The 21844-nt window shown below is 44.5% G+C and overlaps 4 protein-coding genes across 4 annotated transcripts; 2 read left to right on the forward strand and 2 right to left on the reverse strand.

Moving 5' to 3' along the window:
• Positions 1 to 1140: 1140 nt before the first annotated feature.
• On the reverse strand, positions 1141 to 15079 carry nol6 (nucleolar protein 6 (RNA-associated)). Its single transcript, XM_070833414.1, has 26 exons — positions 14970 to 15079; positions 14444 to 14647; positions 14214 to 14330; positions 13937 to 14116; positions 13614 to 13782; positions 13381 to 13515; positions 13040 to 13203; positions 12777 to 12897; positions 12594 to 12652; positions 12373 to 12474; positions 12155 to 12270; positions 11837 to 12014; positions 11458 to 11580; positions 11084 to 11232; positions 7835 to 7910; positions 7345 to 7485; positions 6649 to 6766; positions 6188 to 6342; positions 5924 to 6087; positions 5537 to 5689; positions 5314 to 5411; positions 5021 to 5145; positions 2730 to 2819; positions 2395 to 2595; positions 1627 to 1728; positions 1141 to 1490 (listed from the first exon to the last, which is right to left on the reverse strand). Exons 1-26 carry the CDS (start codon positions 15006 to 15008, stop codon positions 1341 to 1343), a joined length of 3429 nt encoding a protein of 1142 aa, XP_070689515.1. The 5' UTR covers positions 15009 to 15079; the 3' UTR covers positions 1141 to 1340.
• On the forward strand, positions 8192 to 10420 carry LOC139203343 (E3 SUMO-protein ligase ZBED1-like). The gene is made up of 2 exons (XM_070833026.1): positions 8192 to 9706; positions 9872 to 10420. Exons 1-2 carry the CDS (start codon positions 8192 to 8194, stop codon positions 10418 to 10420), a joined length of 2064 nt encoding a protein of 687 aa, XP_070689127.1.
• Positions 15080 to 15974: 895 nt separating the features above from the next.
• LOC139203617 (uncharacterized protein C2orf81 homolog) lies at positions 15975 to 17732 on the reverse strand. The gene is given in 5 exon segments (XM_070833437.1): positions 15975 to 16020; positions 16022 to 16544; positions 16881 to 17025; positions 17128 to 17331; positions 17493 to 17732. Coding segments are annotated over 5 exon segments (1158 nt in total).
• A 707-nt stretch (positions 17733 to 18439) lies between these two features.
• Positions 18440 to 21844, forward strand: wdr54 (WD repeat domain 54). The gene is made up of 10 exons (XM_070834187.1): positions 18440 to 18469; positions 18793 to 19070; positions 19385 to 19447; positions 19684 to 19750; positions 20225 to 20281; positions 20359 to 20486; positions 20669 to 20769; positions 20888 to 21050; positions 21207 to 21281; positions 21429 to 21844. Exons 2-10 carry the CDS (start codon positions 18846 to 18848, stop codon positions 21558 to 21560), a joined length of 1011 nt encoding a protein of 336 aa, XP_070690288.1. The 5' UTR covers positions 18440 to 18469; positions 18793 to 18845; the 3' UTR covers positions 21561 to 21844.

A 21844-nucleotide genomic window follows, 5' to 3' on the forward strand; every position in this document is an offset into this window, starting at 1 on the left:
TGCTTACGTGGTGGTTCTCTGCATTCATTTCAAGGGGCTGTAAGAGGAAGTTACGGCCTCCCGTCTAGCGTCTTCGTGATTTTTATTTCGTTTGTGGTACCAATGAATTAAAAGCCTGCCATGCCCAGTCACCTGGCATGTCTCTGCTTGATGGTCACCTCCCTGTACTTTGTGCACAACTCAACCAAGTCCTGCGTTTTGGAAAACGGGTTACACGGAACCTTGCACAAGCTGCACTGCAGCTCTGCATCAATAGCAAGGATAAAGAACAGTCAACCATAGTGTCCTGCTTTGTTAGTTTTTAGTGTTCAAACACCAGTGTCAAGATAAATGTCTATAAATGGTTAAAGACTCCAAACAAAAGCCCAAACCGAAAAGATTCAGGTTTGGTTTACTACCATAGACATAGAAATGCAAATCTTTATATTCAAGAAGCTGGAGCCGCTAAATGTTTATGAATGAAAAATGACCTTTCTATTGATAATCATTTCAACTCTACTGTAACAAAACTGAATTCAGAATTGTCAACTGAACTGGTAAATGCACATTATCAATCCCCTTTTGGCCAGTCATAATTGTGATTACCGAAGAAAATCTACATATTTTCACTTACAAATTGAAAAGGAGCACCTGAGGCTCAGATTCAGCAAGACCAAAGAGCTGGTGATGGATGATCAGAGAACCAGGGGGCCTTCTGTCCCAGTTATCATCCAGAAAGACGTGGACTCATACAAGTACCTTGGGAGTCCATCTTCAGGAAGGGAAAGAGCAGAATGTTCTTCCAGAGGAAACTCAGATCCTTCAGTGTGTGAACCGGGCTTCGGCTGATGGCATCAAGGCTGGTGAGCAGAGCAGGGAAGGCCAGCTCTGTGGTTTGAATGGAACTTTACAGTCTGGAGGCAGCGGCAGAGGGAAGGATGACGAAAGAGTTTGAGTTTTTTGCGGAAAACTCAAACTCAGTCAAAGTATCATCCCAACCAGAAAATGGAGCCCTTCTGGTGCTCATTGTTGCCTGCTGCCATCAGCCTGAAGAACACAGACTACGACATTGCGTCTTATCTTCAAACGATAAGCAGTCAGGAGAAAAACGAAACGTAAATTAAAAGAGTAGATGTGCATTTATTAGACATGATGCAGCTTCACCAAAGCAAACGCGACTGGTCTTTAACAGCGAAACTAACACATAATATTGTTCACATGACATCCAAAATTAATTCATGTTTCCATTGTTCTGTTGTGATAAGTCGGGCACAAAGAAACAAACGGTATCGATGTCTCTTCTCTGGTGAAAATGTCAAATGCTAAAATGTAATGCGCCTGGTGAAGCTGGTCCATGTTGTCTAAAATGACCATTTTTCAGTCCTGGCCTCCACTGATTTGACCAAACCCTTTCCCATGATCTGGAAGTCCTCCAGTATTGCTTCGACATTGGGAACGGTAGCTGCTTCCTCCCCAGTCACCTGCACGCTCCGAGCAGACACCTGCGACGTCTGTCAAGTAAAAAAGGAAAGCGTCAGGTCAGAGTTGTGGATGTTGACATGCGAGTCAAGGAAGTTGGATGGTGGAAGAGCTTTTCTCCTTATAGCAGTGTTTTTGGATAGAGGGCATAAGTGACTTAAGTCTTACCTTAAAGGGTGTTGGGATGAAGGCCTTTGGCTTCCATAATACTGTGATGACTGTTCCACCGTAGGGATCACAGAAGAAGAGGGCGAGGTCTCCGAAAGATTCCTGGGAATAAATTCAGGTTAGGTGAGGACACAAGGTGACAAAATCCATTTTGTTGAACTGCGGCATCAGGAAAAAAAATCAGTTAATTATTTACATTCACTTCCTCCTCTGTTTGATAAGCTTAGACTAACAATCAGCTCCTGAGTTGACTTGACAAGGGGTAGACAAGTACAAAAAAAAAACAAAAAAAAAAAACATACGTGTTTTGGCAGCATATTGTAACCCATGCCCAGAGGGAAAGAATAGGGAAAGTAAAAAAGAGAAAGACAATGACAGAGTTCCAATATTGCAAAGATTGCTTATGTCCAGACCCTGGCTGAGAAACATACTTAAACATATGAGTTATGTGCATGAGAGTGTGTGGAGAATGTGAAGAACGTGGACAATATAAAGCTAAATGCTGAAGCACAAAAGTTCAGAGGAAGGTCAACATTGTTTTAGGAAATCTACATTCATAGAGATCAGGCCTGGATGTTGTTGCTTTGTGAGCAATGTTAGTGCAGCGTAGCTTCACAGGACATTTATCTTCTGCATGATCTGTTTTTATTGCCAGGAAGCTGCTGGACGTAGAATATACTTCTAGCCTGAAGAGCCCGGCTGCAACTTGCATCCTGCTACTCAGCTTTTCTCACATCTTGTGTCAACAGGCCCCTTGAAGAGACTCACTCTCAGCTCTGCCAGGTAGAGGGACACGGGGTTGTAGTCGATGACGGGCAGGGCCCCTCCAGACTTGCCCACGGCGTTGGCCATGGTGCCCCTGCTGAAGGTGACAGGGGGAGGGTCTACTGCCTGGCTGAGCAGGGGAACCTGCTTGGGGTTCAGGTGAATCAACACATCGTAGGCATCCAGAGGAGGGCGCATGACCACCTACACAAACACAGATTACGGGGCTCAAATATTAAATCATAATTCAAGATAGTGGAGCATTTGCGAAGACAATGGAATGGTGAGTGAACGAGAGCTTTCAAGCGCAATTTTTATTTATTTTTTTTTTAACCAACCCTGACATCCTGTATGCAGTTGCCGTCCATCAGCTGATCTTCCAGTACCTTAAGACTCTCTGCAGCCAGCATCACCATACGCTGCAACATCTGAGGATAAAACCAAAACATACAAAAATATTCAGACATGTCGTATAATATATAGACCGCCATGAATTAGCTCTGGGATATAACCAACTTCCCAGAGCATATTAAATGCGATCAACAACTGCAGACATGAAAAAGCTATTAAAACATGATTTACAGCTGTTGTTCAGAGTGCATTAACAAGGAACTGCCCACTGAATTTGTTTCAACTCGTCTGATGAGAGCACACCCTTATGTTTTTCTAATTAGTGCAAAGGGTCACTTAGATATACAGACAGGTCAAACATGAAGTATGAAGTAATGCGTTATTATGACTATTATGACTTAGAATCTGGGCTAAACTGAACACACGCTGGAAATTAATCTGTGTGTCATTTTTGGGATCTTCTCCTCTATGGCATTCAATCACTATAACTATAAAGCATACATTATACATTATACAGTATCATAGTAGAGGAATCCTGTTTCTTTGTCATTCTGAGAATGTAAAATCATTAGTTGAAATTGTCCCATCAATGTTCTTCATCATATTGTACCACAATACAGTCCCTGTTGTACTATTATGTGTCTTTTGTCCTCTTTTTTTGTTTAAGGTACCGAGGTAGTTTAAGTTACTGAAAGGCTCTCCTCAAACATATTTATTTCAGCATTTGGATGTAATGACAACTTTTCTTTCCTCTATGTAAAATAGTTTTTTTTGCCCACTATGAGCCAGGTGAACCTTCTTATAATCCATGTCCATTCGGGAAAATGTACAATGTCATTCAAACTAATTTGAAATGTCTTTCTAGTTCAGTTACAAATCAGCAAATTAACATTTCTGAGGCACTGTGGTCATTAATGTATTTTGTTGAAAGTGTCCTGCTGATGTTCAGTCTGTATTCAGACAACTCTTTCTAACTCTGCTAACCGTCACACTCCATCACAATCTGCTCCCTAGTGGTCATTCAGAGGCACTGAAATGGCTACAACTGATCTGGGATCATTCACTCTCACTCAACTTTTGGTTTAGAAAACACCTTTTCAGTGTTGGACGTCTGTGAAGGTGAGCATGCAAATTCTACAAGAGACAGACCCCACGCGACCCGTGCAACCAGATAAGTCGAGTTGAAAATCAGCCTGAATGTTGTGATTAGGCAAAGTGAACGAAGCCCGTGATGACGTCTCTGTCAGGACGTCACAGAGCACAAAGTTCCTGCTCTCAGCCACCGTTATAAAGGAGGATGCTGGGAGAGGCTCAGCATTAATGTCGAGCTTGTAGGGGGGTTAACACAGGAAGCTTATCTGGGTCAGCTACGCACCATGGCAAGCCGGTGCGTCTATGTTTTTAGTGCACTACTGTGTGCCACTGGACGCTTTTACAGCGACGGTCACATCCAAACAGGGGAATACAAAGCAAAATATTTACCTTACTTAACTACGACAGAGGATGGCGATGAAAAGCAACTGGTGAGCTGCACCTAATAGTCTCCAAAAACATTAGCAGTGCTTTTTAGGACGTTTTGAAGGTTGGTGATGTACTTGTTGGTGTAAACATTCTTCTCAGGTTGAAATTCTTCAGAATGCTGTTTATTATTTGATCTTCTGGTGGTATTTTTTATGTTTAGAATAATAATAATGCATAACATTTCTGCATTTCCAGATCAGTGATTTACACCAAGTTTTGGAAAGACTTCAGAACAATCAATTTCCAGCTCTAAGAAAAAAGCACGGCTATCTGCCTGTGGTATGTAACGCACCACGTTAGCCTGTCTGGAACTCTATCACTCTTTAAAATTTGTCTGTTTAGAGCAATATGTTTGTCATCTTTCCAGACACGATCACTGTTCACTTATGAACAGTAAATCATTGGTCAACATCTTATTTTCATTTGGTTTCATATCTTTTCAGTGTGATCCAGGAGACCAGTGTGCACTGAGGAAAGGCTCCAGGATTGGGAAACTATGCGACTGCTCTCTGCCGAGAACATGCAACTCTTTTCTGCACCGGTGTTTGTGATTCTCTCTGTATGTTACGAGAAAAATAACGTATAAACTATAAGTTATTTTGATGGCAAAGTTCTCAAATATTCAGTTTTGTCCCGTTGCCCTGTTTACTGCCCTGACTGTAATATTTAATCATTTTTAAAGTCACTGTTGAGTGTTGATCCATTAAATGTGTAAATGTTGTGTGCATTGTGTACTTGTATTTGTGTGTCCACTGACCTGTACAGCAGGTACTCGCTTGGTCCACATTGATAGTTTTTTGTCTTTAGGCGTAGCTATAAACATGACAGGCAAAGACTCCCTGGAGGCCATGAAGTCATTCTTGATCTCTGTATATTCGGCGGCTACACGTGACAGAGAGGTGAACAACAATTAAATTAGCCTTTGAAACAGTTATACATGTGAGCAGGATGTCGAAGTATGTCGGGTGCGTAAATAGAAAGAGGTCAGGGGGATTTGTTTGTGTGACACAGAGAGAAAAGGGGTGTGCGTGTGTGTCCGTGTGTCCTTGCCTGTGAGCTGGTTGTTGAGGTTAACAACCAGCGGGGTGTTCCTCCAGTCAAAGGAGGAGAGCAGATGAAGGAAGCGGAGGAAGCCGACCTGAGGTGAACTGAGGAAGACAGTGAAAATCATTCATTCACATGACCTACTGAACGAACAAAGGGCAGTGGGACAAAAAAAAAAAGATGTCCTGATGAGGTGGGCAGATTACTGAAAAGTGGAAGCAGTAATTACCCAGGAGGAGTAAAGGGTGCAGGCTGGAGGAAAAGCGAGGCCACCAGCAGGTCTGCTGTGTCCTCCGTCATGTCCTCACTGAGCAGCTGAGACCCCAGCCAGCGTTTGGCCAGGCGACACACCGCCCCGAAACAAGAGTGCTGCTGCTGCAGCCTTCCAACAAGAGAAAGATGGACCAAAAAAATTAAGGTGTGTGAAAGGCAGAGAAAGGGAGGAGACTAAAAATAAGGATTATTGGATAAAAGTAGTAGAAAGTAAAAACATATGACCAATTGTCTCTAAGGATTATTAAAGCAGCTTATAGAGAACTTATTGGAAAGCCTGAGGGAACCAAAAGGAACTCTACAACCACACATATACTACTGTGTGTTACTGTTTTAATTTTACCCATGCAATGTGCTGGTGAGTAGAGGCTTGTGAATGGTGGCCATCTCCAGAGCCTGAGCCTCCTCGTTGTCCCTTACAATCAGCAGCCCCTCGGCATTTACACTCTCCCTTAGCACCTGAGGCTCACGATGGTACGCCACCTGGATGCGGAACAGCAAGCCATCCTGGATACGCAAAGAGAAATAAAACCCCATAAATAACTACAACAACAACAAAAAAAAAGAAATGCACCAACAACGTCCCATCCTGTAAAACACCACATACCTTCCAGACATCCAGGTGTGTGGGGCAGGGCTTGCACGTGTAATTATGGCGCTTCTTGAGTAACTCTCCCAGTTGGATGTGGAAGGCAGCTCGGATGTGGCGGATGGCGAGGCGATCGTGAGGCCACTTTCCACTTCCCTCCATGTGACAGATCACTGCAGGGGCAGGGTTACAAATACACTGGTGTACAGGTTCGTGTGGCTGAATGTCTGTGGTTAAGTTGTTGTAATTTTCCTGCTTTGAAGGCATGGGTTGTAACTCTGTTGTCATTGCAGATTGTTAAAAAAAAACAACAACAAAAAAAAAGGGAACACAGACCTAAGCCAACCAAGGAGAAGAGAAATAAAGTGAAGTTATGTTTCAGTGAGAGTAAAATGTCAGACAAACTTTATTTTAGATGTAGTTTAACAGATTAAACAGGAGTTTAAATGTTCTTAATTACTGGTGGATGAAACACCAACCTGTGATGGGGGTGATATATGCAGGGCAGGGCTTGTCTTCCTTTGGCACTAATGATCTGGAGGTCTTTTCTCTATCAAAGAAGGAATAATCCAGCTTCAGAGGCAGAGGAGGAAAGACCTGCAAGACACAGCAAACATGTGAGAACTTCAAATCAGCACTATCAAAAGTTTAACAAAAGCTCACTAAACTGGAGTTGCGTGGTGGTCGTATTTAAAATGATGCATTTGCAGTTTCCCCACTAGTACTGATCACTGCATCAGTAGTCCCTTTGATGCTGCCTTTTTAAAAAGTGGGAGTGTCGTGCTGTTTTTCCTCCACTCCGTCTGTGTAAAACGTACAAAGACGGATTGGGAGGGTTATTGTTGCTCCGCATTTAAGCCGGCAGCAGAGGTAGTAGCAGAGTCTAATCATCGTCTGTAAAAAAAAAAAAAAAAAAGGTGAACCTGCAGTACAGGATTACACTAGACGCTGATGCTGTTTCATTACACGTCACGCCTCTTTCGCTTCTGGAACATCGGCATGCCGTTTAAAACCACATAGCAGGGCAGCATTATACTGGTGTTGTCTGGTTCAGTGTAAAAAAAAAAAAAAAAAAAAAAAGGCACGTCGTCTTAAAGTCGAGTCTTTGTTGTGGAGATATAGCAGGATCTCTGTGCAATGAGGGCTAATGAGAGCAGCTCCCTGAGAGGCTTTACCTGAGTGTATCGGAGTGCGGGGTGGGCTCCTTGCACTGCTGTGATGGAGAGCGGCAGACCCTCCAGCCCCCACAGCTTTCTACTCAGGTCATCATAGGACTGAACCACCCGTAAACTCTCCTCGTCTCCTGTACTCGGCACCTGAAGGGCACAATACATGTCAAGCACATGCTGCACATGCACATTAAATGACACCCACGTCTGATGGTCCACACCATTTTCTGAATTATCATCATTTTCTTTTATTAAACAATTTTATAGAACTTACAGCAAGTCTGGGGATCAATATTACAAATCCATTGAGCCATTAACTAAAAAAGGATCTATATCAACAGGAACATCAATTCAACAAAGAAAGTGCAGGGTTTGCATGCAGGAATAATCACCGCGCAACAGACAAAACTACATTCAGTGCACGCCATCGACTCTACTTTGAATTTGACGTCTATCAAAATTAAACCACATTTCAGCCGCAACAACTTAACGTTACCTCACTTCCCGTTTTGATGACGTCATCCACCATCGCCCCCACGTATCGCACACAGGACTCGGGGATGTCTGCATGCCTGATGGATGATAAATGCATTGACGTTACTTTCTTTTTTTAAAATACGAGGACTCAAAAGCGCGCGCGCGCGCACACACACACACCCCCCCCCACCCACCCCCCTCGCTGTGGTTCTCTGTGGGGGCACGTGCTGAGGTCAAACAGAGCACAAACCGGTCTGCTGTTACCCCCAAAACCCGTTTTTGCGATGACTGTCGGTGCTAGCATTAGCTAGCTCGCTAACATTTAAAAAAAAAAAAAACAGAACATCGGATCCGACGCTGGCCAGCTGCACGGACCATGAAGCGTACGGGGAGGAGACGGAGCTCCGTGTGGGACTGCTTTGAACAAGTGGGCAACTTTGTCCGCTGCATGAAATGTGACGCCAGACTGAAGTACTGCGGCGGAGCCACCAGCTCCATGATGAACCACATGAGCAGGCACCATCCGTGCACCGCGCCGCTGGACGAGGACGAGAAGCCGGTCATTTGCACCGTCCAGTGCATCGAGGAGGAGAGCAGCAGCGCCGCCTCCAACTCGGACATCATGCAGGTGGCGATCATGTCGCCCCACGCAAACATGACCGGCGTCACCAACCCCCCCGAGCGCGACTACGGGGAGCGGAAGCGCCTGAAGCGGAGCTCGGTTTGGGACATTTTCATCAAAGTGGACGACGAGGTTCACTGCACGATGTGCGACACGAAGCTGAAGTACAGGAGCAGCACCACCAGCATGATGTACCACATCAAAAACAAGCACCCAGACACCATGCCTAATGACGGGGTGTCACTGGCCACACATGCAGAGGTGACCGAGCTGATCTCCAGAATGATAGAGAAGGACATGCTGCCCATCAGCATGGTTAGTGGCGATGGCTTTCGGGAGCTGCTCGCGCACACTGTGCATAATTATAAAATACCATCTGTGGGCGACGTCATACGCCTTATTGAAGGCCATTTCCACGAGAAGGTGGAGGAGCTTGTAGTGCAGCTGGGCAGGGTGGAGAAAGTGGCTCTCACTGCTGACTTCTGGACAGCCCTCCCATTTCAGAGATACATTACGGTCTTCTGCTCATTCATAACAGAGGACTGGCAGGGGAAGTCTGCTGTGCTGCAGACACACAAGCTGCCATCGGACAGCCACGTTACTACAGACAGGGTCACGGAGAGGCTCCTTGCCACGGTGCAGAGCTGGGGCATTACTGGGAAAGTGACCGCGTGTGTTCATAACAACACACAGGGCACCCTGTCTGCCCTCACGTGCGCCCGTGTCACCTGGGAGTACGCCACTTGCTTCGCCACGACACTGCAGCTCGCGGTCAGCGATGGGTTGAGTGACGATCTGGTCCGCATCATTGTTGCTGCAGGGAAACTAGTCAAGCACTTCAATCACAACTTGTTGGCAAGCGAGGCCCTGGAGCAGAAGCAAGTTCAGATGTGCCTCCCACAGCACAAGCTCATCAGGTCGAGCAAAGCCAGATGGGACACGATCTGCGATATGTTCGAACGGCTGCTCGAGCAACGGTGGGCAATTAAAGCTGTGCTCTCCGATCGCACAATCACCAACAGGCAGGAGGCCCAGACCCTCGAGATTGAAGATGACTGCTGGCAAATAATTGAGAATTTCACGCCTGTGCTGGCGACGCTGAAATGGGCGACAACAGTCATATCTGCTGAAACAGAGGTATCCATTTCCAACATCTACCCAATCACGTTCAGCCTCATTCAGACCCACCTCGTGCCAAAGGACAATGATGTGGAACAGGTCTCTGAGTTCAAGCTGAAAGTTCAGAGGTCGCTGAGAGATCACATGGAGGTAGGCATAAACTAATGTGACCATTCATTTGTGCTTTGACTGAAATATATTTGGCAGTGGTTTCAGTAGAATAAATGCTGACAACACCGATGCTGATACAGACAAACAATCTGCATCCTCTTAACGTAAATCTTAATGTTATTTCGCTTCACTTTACCTCTGCAGGTTGACTCCAATGACCTCGCCTCCAAACCTGCTCTGATTGCCTCAATGCTGGACCCTCGCCACAAACACCTCAGCTTCCTGACGCCAACGGGGAGACTGGCAGCCAAGGTTAAACTGCACGAACTGGTTTCAAAACTAGATGTGATAACTACCACTGTGGGCGCAAAGGACGAACAGCAGGAGACCCTGATCACGCCTGATATCAGCCAGGTGGCTATGCCCTCACAAATGAAAAGTGACACCAAAAACACCATGATGTTGCTCCTGGGAGACAACTACAGCTCCTCCTATGCCACTGACACTGAGGCGCAGGTGGATTACTACTTGAGGGACATTGCTCCCTCGTTGGACATAAACCCTCTAGACTGGTGGAGGGTAAATGGACCAAGATTCCCCAAACTGGCCACTCTGGCGAGACACTACTTGTGTGTACCGGGGGTATCGCTGCCATCTTTGTTGTCAGAAGCTGGACAAACATTTGCCACAATGCGTACAAGACTGAGCCCAGAGCATGTTGATATGATGATCTTTGTAAACAGAAATGCATGACCCTTCATGATGGAGACGTACACTGACCAACGCCAGTAATACAATAAGGTTACTGTAGGCCCGGGGGGGCGGCAAGAGGCTCTCCCACTGTTGATATGTATTACATGCTGGTTCTAACAATGCTACAAACTTTTTCTCACTCAACAACAAGTTTAACATTTCCCCTCATCACCTGCGATGCTTAACTGTATCTAAATGTAGCTCCCACATAAGAACCCAGTGATTTGTCTCATTATCTCACAGCCAGTGGTAACGTTTTGTTGGCATTATCTGAGCAAACGTGGTGACTTCAAATCCTTGACATTCAACATCATTCACCTGGCATATACATGAGCGTAGCGAAGGCTGCCAACTTCAACAAGCTGCAGTCTTTCATACACTTGATTAATCTCAACACAGGTATTAAGGTTTGTCCATTGTGGTTACAAAAACAGTATTCAATAATTCAATATTCTGAATAGATCTATTTACAATAGCAAATAAAAGATACAAACCGTGACGGAAAAATAAAACCATACCATTACCATGATAGCATACCGAATATTTGTATTATCGATGCAGCTAAAAACTCACTGATCAAACCAGTCTGTATAATTACCAGTATTAATGTGATGTCATGTCTGCTGTGTCTCTCGGTATGCTTTGCCAAGATAAAATACATACAGCTGTAGCAGGTGTGTGATGATCTGCCTCGGCACCAGTTGTTTTTGGCACACGCTCTGTCCGTCCCACAGCACAGCCTCGGTGATGGCGCTGTCCTGGAAGCGACGCAGCTCGGAGCGAGAGCCCCACAGCTGACGAAACTCCGCTGCCTGGCAGAAGAGCACCGCTGCTGTCAATAATAAATCATTGTGCAAGCGCAGCAGCACAAGTCTACAAAACATACCAAGCAACTGTTTGGCAAGTACAAACTCTTTTGTAGCGCTTTTGGTTTTGCAGCAATATGATCTTGTATCTTCAAGGCAATGGAAAAAATGAGAAACAAGCAAAATAAAATAAAACCCACACGCGCACAGACAAGAGAAACAGGTGGTTACCTTGGGGCTGTCTGCAGGAGGGCCTCTTTCCAGGACGGAGGCTGCCAGCTCCGGGTTTAAGAGCAAACCGAACGAGAGAGGAGGTTGGGCTTTGTGTTTTGGGGCTTCGCTCTCCACAGACCACTGTGATGAAACAAAAATAGTGTCAACAAATTCAGTGATTTAAAAATTCTAAACATGATCTACAAGAGTCTATATTTTTGACTCACTCTTTTTGCAAGCCACTTTCAAACTGTTTTGAGTCCAAAACAATCCTTTTGTACTAATATTAGTGCTGATTCAAACTGGACTTTAACTGCAGCTTGCACTATTTATGACATTAAGCTGTGAGAAACTGGTGTGCACGCTCTGCAACCCCTTCAATGTACATCTTTCCCACCTGAGGGTCAGGAGGGAGGGAGTGGGTGAGGAGGTGGATCCTTTGGCCCAGTCCCCGCTGGAGCAGTGACAGAATAAAAGGGAGCGCAGTGTGAACATAATCTCCGCTGTGGTCCATCAGCTCGCTGAGGAGATTCAGTTTCTTACAGCTGGACTGAAGCTTCACCAGCTCACATAATCTGAGTGGGAGGAAAAAAAAAGCGACACAAAGAGGACGTGAAGTCAAACACAATGTGAAAACTAACTAACTCAACACTTGTAGTGCATAAACGAGACTGGAGGTAATTAGTTTTGCATTAGCTGAAAAATAGATCCATACTGGAATACGTGGTCGCTTGTCCTTATCATGGGCTTGGGGGTCATGAGGAGGCTGTGGAACCCATCCACTGTGGGGTTGTCCCAGAATTGCATGGACACAGACGCCTCATGCTGGAGCTGTAGGCCAACGTGAAAATGGTCAGAGCCTGGTGCTTAATCACATCAGCTCAAAAAGGATCTTGTCTGAACACACTCTTGTGGTACATGTGCAGTATTTACCTGTTTGTAGGTACAAGCCGTCATGTCGGCGCACATGTTGAGATGTCCTGAAGGGTCGACAAACACGACCTGGAAAGCATCGTGGAAATCTGCGAGAGAGGGCTGCGGAGAAAAGAGAAAAAAAAAAAAAAGGAGGGGAAGTTAATGACTCATTTAGCAGGTGAATGAAAGTATGAATAAACTACATACACAGGTGTTTAAATATGAGCTGGACCACTCACGGCTGTAGAGTCTGGATCTTTGGCCAGGCTGAGTCCATTCACTGTCAGGTCTGTAGATGCTGAGGGTTACGATGACAGGGGGGGGAGGAGTTGTAAGATATTACAACTACCGTATACCATGTTGTGCATTGTGTGAGCCCTTATTGAATAAACTGGTTTAGTGGATTTTTGAAATTTTCTTACCCAGGAAGTTCAGGCTGTTGCGAAGCAGTTGATAGGCTGTCATGGTGTTACTGATTCTGTGAGTGGTCAGCAGGTAACTCAACAGCATTGCAGTCAGGAAACCATTAAAACAACCAGTGCCCTATAAGACGGTGAGAGAGCAAAACAGAAGTGAGGTGAGATAAAAAAGTGTCAGAAGACTAATGAATAAATACAATGTAAAAAAAAAAGAAGGAAATAAGCAAGTAAAGCAACAAGTAAAAGAACCATTGCAAAGCTCCTACCTGGTCGAGCTCTCTTTGACGAAGCCACACTTTGAGCAAAGCCACCCCGTCAGCAAAAGCTGGGCACTGAGAGCTGACAGCAGAAAGAAACTGGAGGTGCGACCTGGGCAGTAAATCCCCCAGAACGGAGCTATTGTAATGTGGAGTGGGACTTTCGCTGCTTTCTGTAACGAACAAATAAGAAATTGGTTCATGATGTAAGAGCCTTCAATTGAACTGTTGTCCAGGATTTACGCAAGATCATTATCTGTCCAGGATTTACGCAAGATCATTATCTGAGATAAAGATAATTGTGATGGATAATATTTGAAGAAGTAGCTGTATTAAATTAACAATCTTACCTGACAGGGAGGTCTGCAATCCGGTGTACCACTCTGTCCGGACGTTATTCCTCTGAGGGTGGAAGCGGCTAGGCTTGAAGAATCCAGGAGGTGGACAGGCATGAACGCGTACGGTGAAGCTGGAAGAGTCTTTACCTGAACCGCGGGACACCACAACACATCTCGTCTTGTAACCATAACCCAAAAGGGTGCTAGTGTTTAGAACAGTATGCAGGAAAATAAATGTTAAAAACCTGGAGGCGTCAGCAGCAGAACGGGTCGGAGTCGATTCCCATGGAGACAGGAATAACTCATGGGTCCAATGTCCGAGGAGGATGCGAGATACTGGGCCAGGCCCGCCAGGTAGAGGGCCCTTTTCCTCGGATACCTCTGGTTCACGACGTCCTTTGGGTGGAGGACGTCCTAGTTGGAGGAAGATGAGCAAACAGAAGACATCAGTGTCTATAATCATCTAATGTCCGTATTCTGATGTTACATTCGGTACATGGCAAGAGCACATTGCTCTCAAGGCTTCAGGTGATGCACTGAAATAAAAACAAGGGGACGCGTGACTTACAGCCGGGATTGTGACAGCCAGGTCCACCATGATGCGTGGTTTGGTGCAGGTGCCCAGAGGGTAGCTGCCGATCAGATCAACAGAGGCAGGGGCTGCCATGTGGAACTTGCCCTTTGTGGTTTTGGGCACCAGGAGGAAAGGGACTTTAACTGTACTAGACAGCCATGACAGGTCACTTACCTGAGTCATAGAGGGATAGAGCACAAGATCAAGGTTACACGTTTCAATCACAAGGCTTTTTTTTTTTTTTTTTTTTAAGAGTTTAAGTCCTACATACCACAACTTCTGGTGAATCTGGCACCGTCTTGAGCAGGTCGGTGAGCGTCTGAATGAAGGAATCTATTTGCTTCTTCCTACGCTCACTCAGGACAACCTCTTTCAGCAGCTCTTCCATCTGTCGGAGGTGACAGACAATACATGAAAGCCTGTGTATTTACAGACAACACTTGACTTAAGACATAAGCACCACCATCCCCTGTCCTCTCCTTCACGTCGCCAAGTTCTCACCTGCATTTTGAGCAGGCTGCAGTGAAACAGGCTCTCCGCCTCCTTCAGCTGGTTCAGCTCCTCTGCTGTGGGAGGTCTGTACAGGTCACTCCGGGACAGCTTCACCGGGTGATACACTACCTCCTCCCCTCCGGCCTCCTCGGGTTTGCTCCTTTTGGCTTTAAGGGGAGCCTCCTCCCCATGAGGAGAGTCTGAGGGAATCATCTGTAAAACAGCAACAACGCGTAATATGGCAGCAGCTCGGCTCGAGTCCACTTTTAACACACAGGGAGGGAATCAGGGAACCATATAAAACTGGACTGACTGGTGTGTTTAGCGAGCGTTACTTCTGGTGTTTGTCTGACGTCTGTATCAGAGGGATTACTGGTTAAGTCTGTTGTAATTCAGATTATATTAGTGTAACTTCATTGGAAAATAGCAGGCAAAGCATGCAAGCAGCACCCGTGTACCAGTGAGTGAAACCAGTGTGTTCAGCGGTAATTTAACAACGTGCAGCTAAAGTCATGATAAATGTCACCAGTCTTACCTCCGCTGGGTCCTCGGCAGCTGTCCGCTTATTTTTCATCTCTGAACCGCTTTAAAAGTGACAATAATTTCGATATATTGAGCGTTTTGGTCTACACCTCTCCTACTCCATTGCGCTCTCACATGTGCACAAGGGTTAGTCAAACGTGCTACCAAGCAAAATATTCGTCTGATTGGTGTAGAAGAAGCGGTGGTGGATTGTGATTGGCTCGCAGCCCATCGAGCACTTCCGTCAGCCTCAGCAAGATAGGTTGCATGAGCAGTCTCCTGTAGGCTGCGTGCGATTGGTAACAGTCACTGATGTGTCTTCACATTGGTAACCATGTAAATAAATAAATAGATAAATGAAAATTAAACCAAAACAAACAAAAAAGTACATAAAAAAATTCATTAATTAAAATAGAAATAGATTTAGCCAGGTGTACCTTATAAACTGGCAGTCAGTATATATGAAGGCACAAAAATGTCTTAATATGTTCTAACTACAAACACGCATGTACTTGTACAACTGTTTTCTGTTAAAGACTGATGACAACATAATTTTGTTTCATTGTAAGTGCTGATTTTTGCATATAGAAATGATGGAAACTGGAAATAGCCTTGAAAATAAAAACCATCACGAGAGGCTCTTGTCTTAATATTTCACAGTGTTTGTAGTATTTGCTGCGTCTATCTCTATCTTTGTTATATTTTGTGTGAGATATTGATATATACTGTAATTACAAATGAATATAAAAGACATGACATATGAAAATGCATATTTTGTGTTTATTAGGTACTGTTTTTTTAATAAATATATCCCATTACTTTAATGCGAATGCAAAGTAGTGAACAAGTACACTGACCAAAATACGTTCAGTCACATATAAACATGTATTTTGGCCATCAGATCACACATCATCATCATTTGTTCTTGTATTAGAGGGATCTTTTTATTTGCTTTTTATATTACCTTAAAGCTGCTCTTAATGCAGCCACATACATGTATTATCACACCATTTGATTATCAGCTGTCACATTTCTTGGACTGAAACAATGTGGTGACCTGAGGTAACCTCATCAAGTGAAAACAGTGGCAGAGCTGCGTCACTTCGTATTGGCCTCAGCTTGGCAGATTGGGCAGGAGGGTTAAGTTTGAAAGAGTTAATGTCAACTGCCTGAGGATTCAGGAGAGAAACACCCCTGGCCAAATCCACTGTGTCCAGCCTCAGACGCCCAGAGGACACCATCTCTTCTTCTCCGTGTCGAGAAGGAGGCAGTTTGTTCAGCCAGACATCTGCCTCATTTCTCTGCCTGGCTGGTTGATTCTTGGAGCTGGTTGGTGGTTTCAGGGACGTTATCGTCCAATTGTTTTGCTGCTTATTATGAATTGGTTCTAGTTTGGATAGTTCCCATGGTTTCTTGGAGTTGGGTTTTGTGTAGTCGTTTTCCAAAATCTCGTATTGAGGAAAGATGCTGTGTCGAGGCAGACAGGAGTGGTCAAGTCTTGGTATATGTTGGTAGACCTTATGCTGGTCTGATGATCCAGACGTATGTGTCCTGTTTTTACCCTTTACCTCCACATCTTTTGTTTCTGCTGAACAGGACAAGGGCGGCATTAATTTGTGTGGAACAGGCTTGGGTGGTAAATTAACCTGCTGAGTTATCTTTTTAATAACTTTTGGTGGAGAGCGACAACCAAGCACTTTACTAAGCGAGGGCATGTCACTTTGTATGTGTTGGTAGTCCTTATGCTGGTCTGATGATCCAGACGTATGTGTCCTATTTTTACCCTTTACCTCCACATCCTTTTTTTCTGCTGAACAGGACAGGGGCGGCAGTAATTTTCCCAGAACAGGACTGGATGGTGAATTAACTTGCTGCTTTTTCTTTTGAAGAACTTTTGGTGGAGAGTAACGACTAAAAATTTGACTAGGCGAGGGCTTGTCACTGACAGGCCTCCTGGCAATTGTTTCCTTTTTAAATTGCTGTGAAGAGCTCTTTGTTTGTGCTGTAACATCACATTGCTGGTTGACTCTTTGGTTTGACTGTAGTGTGACCTGGCCACTGTTAGCCCCCTGTTAGAAACAAATATAAAAGAATATACATATGCTGTTGACATAGATACACATAACCTCTTGGTTGAAGAGAGATTTGCAAAACAGACAGGTCAAGAGTACCTGTTGTGAGGCAAGGTGAGGTGGAGGGGTTGTTACAACAGGCACACATCCTTGAGCCCAGGCATCTAAGGGTGCTGACGTAGGCTCTGAATCCTCAGTTTCAGATGCTTCCTTTAAGTCTTCTCCTTCATCTATACACAGACTTTGTCGCTCTAAAATCTGTGTGAGGTAGCTCTTGGCCCAGGATGCCGAGTAAGGTGCTAGCTGAAGGGTGAAGACAAGCAACATTATGGATGCCGTATGTACGTGTATTGTGTGTGGTTGAAATGACAAATAACTGCATTGGCATCTCAATAAGTGTCGACCAATGTGTTCATATTGAAGTGAAAAGAAAATAATAAACATGCATGCCTTTTCAGTTTTACCTGTTTTTCAATGTACACCTTCAAACAGCCCTCCATGACCTTGCTCAATAGTTCCTCCATGATCTCCGCCACCGTCTCATCTCCATCTTCCTGGATCAACACGTCCGTCCATTGGGTGTGAGTCAAGCGACCAGGGATGATATATCCCTCTTCCACATCCTCAGTTGGTGGTGGGCTTACTTGGACAGATGACGTAAGCCGAGGTTTGTCAGCTTGGGACTTGGCTGCAGAGTGGGGCATCTTGGCTCAGAGGCTGCTGTGATTAAACAACACAAAAAACAATTGAATTGAACAATTGAATCAGCTGAGTTAGATATATTCAGTGGAGAAAAAATAAAGTTTTTGAACATAAGTCCCAGTCAGTTGGCATGTTGCTGTGAAAATGACATATGATAAACATTAGCACACTCTGGTGGATGTAAAACACGCCACTTTCATTTCTCCACGGGGGAACTTGGATATGGAGCTAAAGCGCCTTGAATCTCTACAAGACTTTCATTTGCATAGACACACAATTATCTTTCTCTTACAGTGATTCATTGCAGAGTTTAACAGCAAATAGCGTTATAGAGTTTATGTGTTAGCCTGCCACGTAACCTGAGGTTACGGTACCAAACCTTCAAATGCAAACACACACATCGCTAGCTGCTACATGCTAATTTTGAGACGAAAAAACGGCTTCGCACGCAATAAGTATTAGTAAAAGTCTTTTGTATTACTAACTTATTTGTCCAGTGCAAAAAATAATTGAATGCGAATGTGAAGTCAAGCGTGAATGATTTAATTTTTGATATTTATACACGGTCAAAAGGCTACATATATATACTGTTATGACATTAAGATCTCATGTCTATCTACGGCCTTACCTCACACTATCCTCTGCTCCATACAGTCAACGGTTGCTCAGCAACCGAGCACGCAGGAATGACGTAGCACGTAGGGGTGGCGTTGTCTCTATGGCTGCGGAGGACGCGGAGGTAATCCTGTTGCTAACAAGAGCTGGAAAAGTGCTTCGTTCACGTTACCTTTATATGTAATTATCAAACACGACAGCGCCAATGGATGCTGAGACAGCTGCTGTGTAATCCAGTGTGTGCTATTTGTCACATAAACGTCCTCCATTGTTCACGGTGCGTTAGTGCAGTTGGTTTCTCGCTAGCACACCTAGCTTGCCGCTAATGCCAAGTGCTTAATGTTGCCATTAGCTGCCAAATAACGGTAGGTCATGTGTTTTTAATGTGTTAAGCTCACTTTACTAAACCAGGCTCGAACAGTCATGACTTTTATTCTCCTCTCTTAGACTGACACCGAATCACCCGCTGCCATTTCAGCAAACTGCGTAGTGAAGAGAAGATGTACCACAAAGAGAAGAGCATCCAGCTGAAAAACAGCGCGTCCGGGCTGTACAACAACCTCAGCGTGCTGCGCATCGCCCCGCGGCGCCTCACCTACTTCACGGTGGTCCATGCTAACGTGGTTAGCATGATCAGCGCCTCATGGGACGGCCTCAGCCAATCCCAACGTCAGCTGCAGTCCAAGGAGCCCAATGTTGCCACAAGCACGTCGCTCATCATGCAGGTCAGGCCGCAGGGCAACCTCTTCTTATCGTACCTCACGGGCCATTGTACACAGTGGGAGCAGGTGGGACCGCATGTCAGTGTGAAAAAAAAACAAAAAGACATCTCATACTCTTTTCTACATGTTCGTGCAGACAGAGTGACTGACTGTGATGATAAATGTTAAAGAGAATTAAGAAACTTAATGAAATAAGTTGCCTGCAAATATAAAAGGGTGAATTCCCACGTTGTCTTATGTGCCTTTTGCTCTGGCATGCTTGTATATGCATTTGGCTCTATCATAGAAATATGAATTTCTGTGTTTTCTTGTAACAGGCTGCCTTCTGTGTTCTGCCCTCTCGTGATCTGCTGGTGGTCACCTCTCAGAAAGGCATCCAGGTGAGTTTTTGTGTGTGTCTGCTCTTCTGTTTGGTCATTTGCAGTTGTCACATTTGGAGGAGGAGGTACTGCTACCTCTGCTAATTCTGTTATGTACTTATACTGTATATTATGATGGTGCAGGGGTCCAGACTGAAGTGTGTTGCTGAGTATCGTTTAAAAACGTGGACCCAAAGAAACATGTTAATGTCTGTGTTTTTACAGCCTTTTGCTTTTCTATTAATCCATTGTCTTAGATGTATGAATCTGATGGCTCCATCATGGTGTACTGGCATGCACTGGACACTCCGGAAACACCTACAGGTACATTTACATAAAAACTGTGGATATGCTACACATATATGCACTCAAGGACTAACCTGTCTCAATTATTTGCCATATTTATTTATATGATACATGATGTGATACAATAAGATATAATACAGTGTGAGTATACTTTGTTGTTCCTGGAAATTTGTCAGTGCCGCTAATCCACTCTCATAACACAAACATAATTAAGAATATTAGCAGGAGGACCTGATTATTATAATGACATTTTCAGGAATCTACACCTACATTATAATATCTACACAATCCCAAATGACAGTGAGGACACACACAACGTTTACTGCTTTGTCAGGTTTGCTGTAGCTACTGCTGGCCTTGTTTGACTGCACATTCATCCACATGTCCATATGTGCATATATGTGCAATCACACATTTGTGTGTGAGAGAAAAGTGTTAATCCATAGCCTTATACCACATGCAGTGCCCTCACAGAGCCTGTTTCTGTCCCAGCTCAGGCCGTGTTTGCTCGAGGGATAGCAGCAGTATGGGAGAGTTATATATGTGTGGGTAAGTACTGAGTTTAATTGTTTAAAATACAGGGCTAAACTCGATAGTCTAACTTATTTTTCTCTCTCTCTCTCTAGGTGTTTCCTCTGGTGCAATTCTAGTATTTGATGTTCCCAGTAAAGGCAGTAATATTACCCTGTCTGAGGTCCTGGAGGAGCATAAGGAGCCGATCACGGACATGGCCTCAGAGTGCTCTGGCAGCCAGGTATGGCGTGTGTGCAACGTCTGTGGTCTGTCTATCCGAACCTTTGATACAGGATAGCTCTAACTTCTCAGTGGCAGATGACCTATAGAAATGACTTTACTTTATGTAATACTTTCAGGAAGTCCAACCACTCTATGATTCACATAATCCCTTCCACTCTGTTGCTGTCTCCCTCCCCTCAGGAGTGCATAGCTGATATGGTCAGTGCAGATGATGGGGGCTCCCTGTGTGTGTGGAAGTCTGGGGAGGAATTTCAGCTGCTCAACAAGATCCCTGGCTTTGAGTAAGAAACAGATTGTATTCATGTCATTGTCATTTTTCCATGTAAAAATCGAATGTCCATTATCTTTTCCGTTTATTCTCTTGTGGCAATGACCCTCCATCTTCCTCACTGCTCTCAGCATGACCTGCTCATCTGTCAAACTGTGGAAAGGTACAGTGGTGGCAGGTTATGGCACAGGCCAGATCCGTCTCTATGAGGCTGTGACGGGAATTCTGCATGCTGAGGTCAACGCCCACGCTCGCTGGATATACTCATTGGACATCGCTCCTTTTTCTGGGCTTGTGAGTTGTATGAATATTATAATAATAATAATAATGATAATGATGATAATAATAATAATAATTATGTGGCTCTAAAGCATGTTCAGGTGGTTCTCTATTTTAGTAAATATCATTGCACTGGATTATTTTTGACGATCATCTGCTTGTGTGGTTTAGCTTCTGTCTGCTGCTGAGGACTCTCTGGTCAGGGTGTGGCATCTGACATTGACCCCAGAGACCAACAGTGTGGAGGTAACTGGTCTCAGGACAGAATACAAAGCTTGTTTTCTTAATATGTCCACCTTTTATGGCGGTGTGACCCTGTTTGATTTATATCAGATCATTTTTTTTCTTACTCTCGATAAGTTCCTGACTGTTCTTCTCCTCAATTCCTCTTAGATTGCCCATTTTCACAACGAGTGTGTGACGGACACACAGATCTGTGGCGCCAAGTTCTGTGACAATGACGGTTATGCCTTTGCAGTGACAGGCTATGACCTGAGTGAGATAATCCGCTACACACAGTCGTAGGACTTTTCTCTCATTGAGCTACGTGCGTGAAGGTAAATGAATGTAAATTTAGCATGTCAAAGTGTTTTTCCTGGAAAGATACGATGACGAGAAAGAACAGAGTCAAAAGTGGCCGGGTTAGGCTCAGCCTGAGACTCTGCAAGGACGGGGGGTATTTAACGTTTGGGAGAAGCATTGTTTCATTTTGGTATTTCGGTGAGAAGGAGATTAGAATAATAACAAAATAATGCAAAAGTCATGTGCTAAAGTTTCTCTGAATATTTTTTAGTACAAATGTTTACTTG

The sequence above is a fragment of the Pempheris klunzingeri genome, chromosome 7 (genome assembly GCF_042242105.1).
Source record: "Pempheris klunzingeri isolate RE-2024b chromosome 7, fPemKlu1.hap1, whole genome shotgun sequence".
NCBI classification, from domain to species: Eukaryota; Metazoa; Chordata; class Actinopteri; order Acropomatiformes; family Pempheridae; genus Pempheris; species Pempheris klunzingeri.

What these genes read in the sequence shown, in the direction of transcription:
- LOC139203343 (XM_070833026.1), top strand. Translation starts at nt 8,192, where the DNA reads ATGAAGCGTACGGGGAGGAGACGGAGCTCCGTGTGGGACTGCTTTGAA. An exon ending in CGCTGAGAGATCACATGGAG is followed by an intron (nt 9,707 to 9,871) that starts GTAGGCATAAAC and finishes TTACCTCTGCAG; the next exon opens with GTTGACTCCAATGACCTCGC.
- nol6 (XM_070833414.1), bottom strand. Translation starts at nt 15,008, where the DNA reads ATGAAAAATAAGCGGACAGCTGCCGAGGACCCAGCGGAG. An exon ending in GTCAAAGAGAGCTCGACCAG is followed by an intron (nt 12,898 to 13,039) that starts GTAGGAGCTTTG and finishes ACCGTCTTATAG; the next exon opens with GGCACTGGTTGTTTTAATGG. An exon ending in CCGCACTCCGATACACTCAG is followed by an intron (nt 6,767 to 7,344) that starts GTAAAGCCTCTC and finishes TGTGTCTTGCAG; the next exon opens with GTCTTTCCTCCTCTGCCTCT.
- wdr54 (XM_070834187.1), top strand. Translation starts at nt 18,846, where the DNA reads ATGTACCACAAAGAGAAGAGCATCCAGCTGAAAAACAGCGCGTCCGGG. An exon ending in GCACGTCGCTCATCATGCAG is followed by an intron (nt 19,071 to 19,384) that starts GTCAGGCCGCAG and finishes TTCTTGTAACAG; the next exon opens with GCTGCCTTCTGTGTTCTGCC. An exon ending in TCGCTCCTTTTTCTGGGCTT is followed by an intron (nt 21,051 to 21,206) that starts GTGAGTTGTATG and finishes TGTGTGGTTTAG; the next exon opens with CTTCTGTCTGCTGCTGAGGA.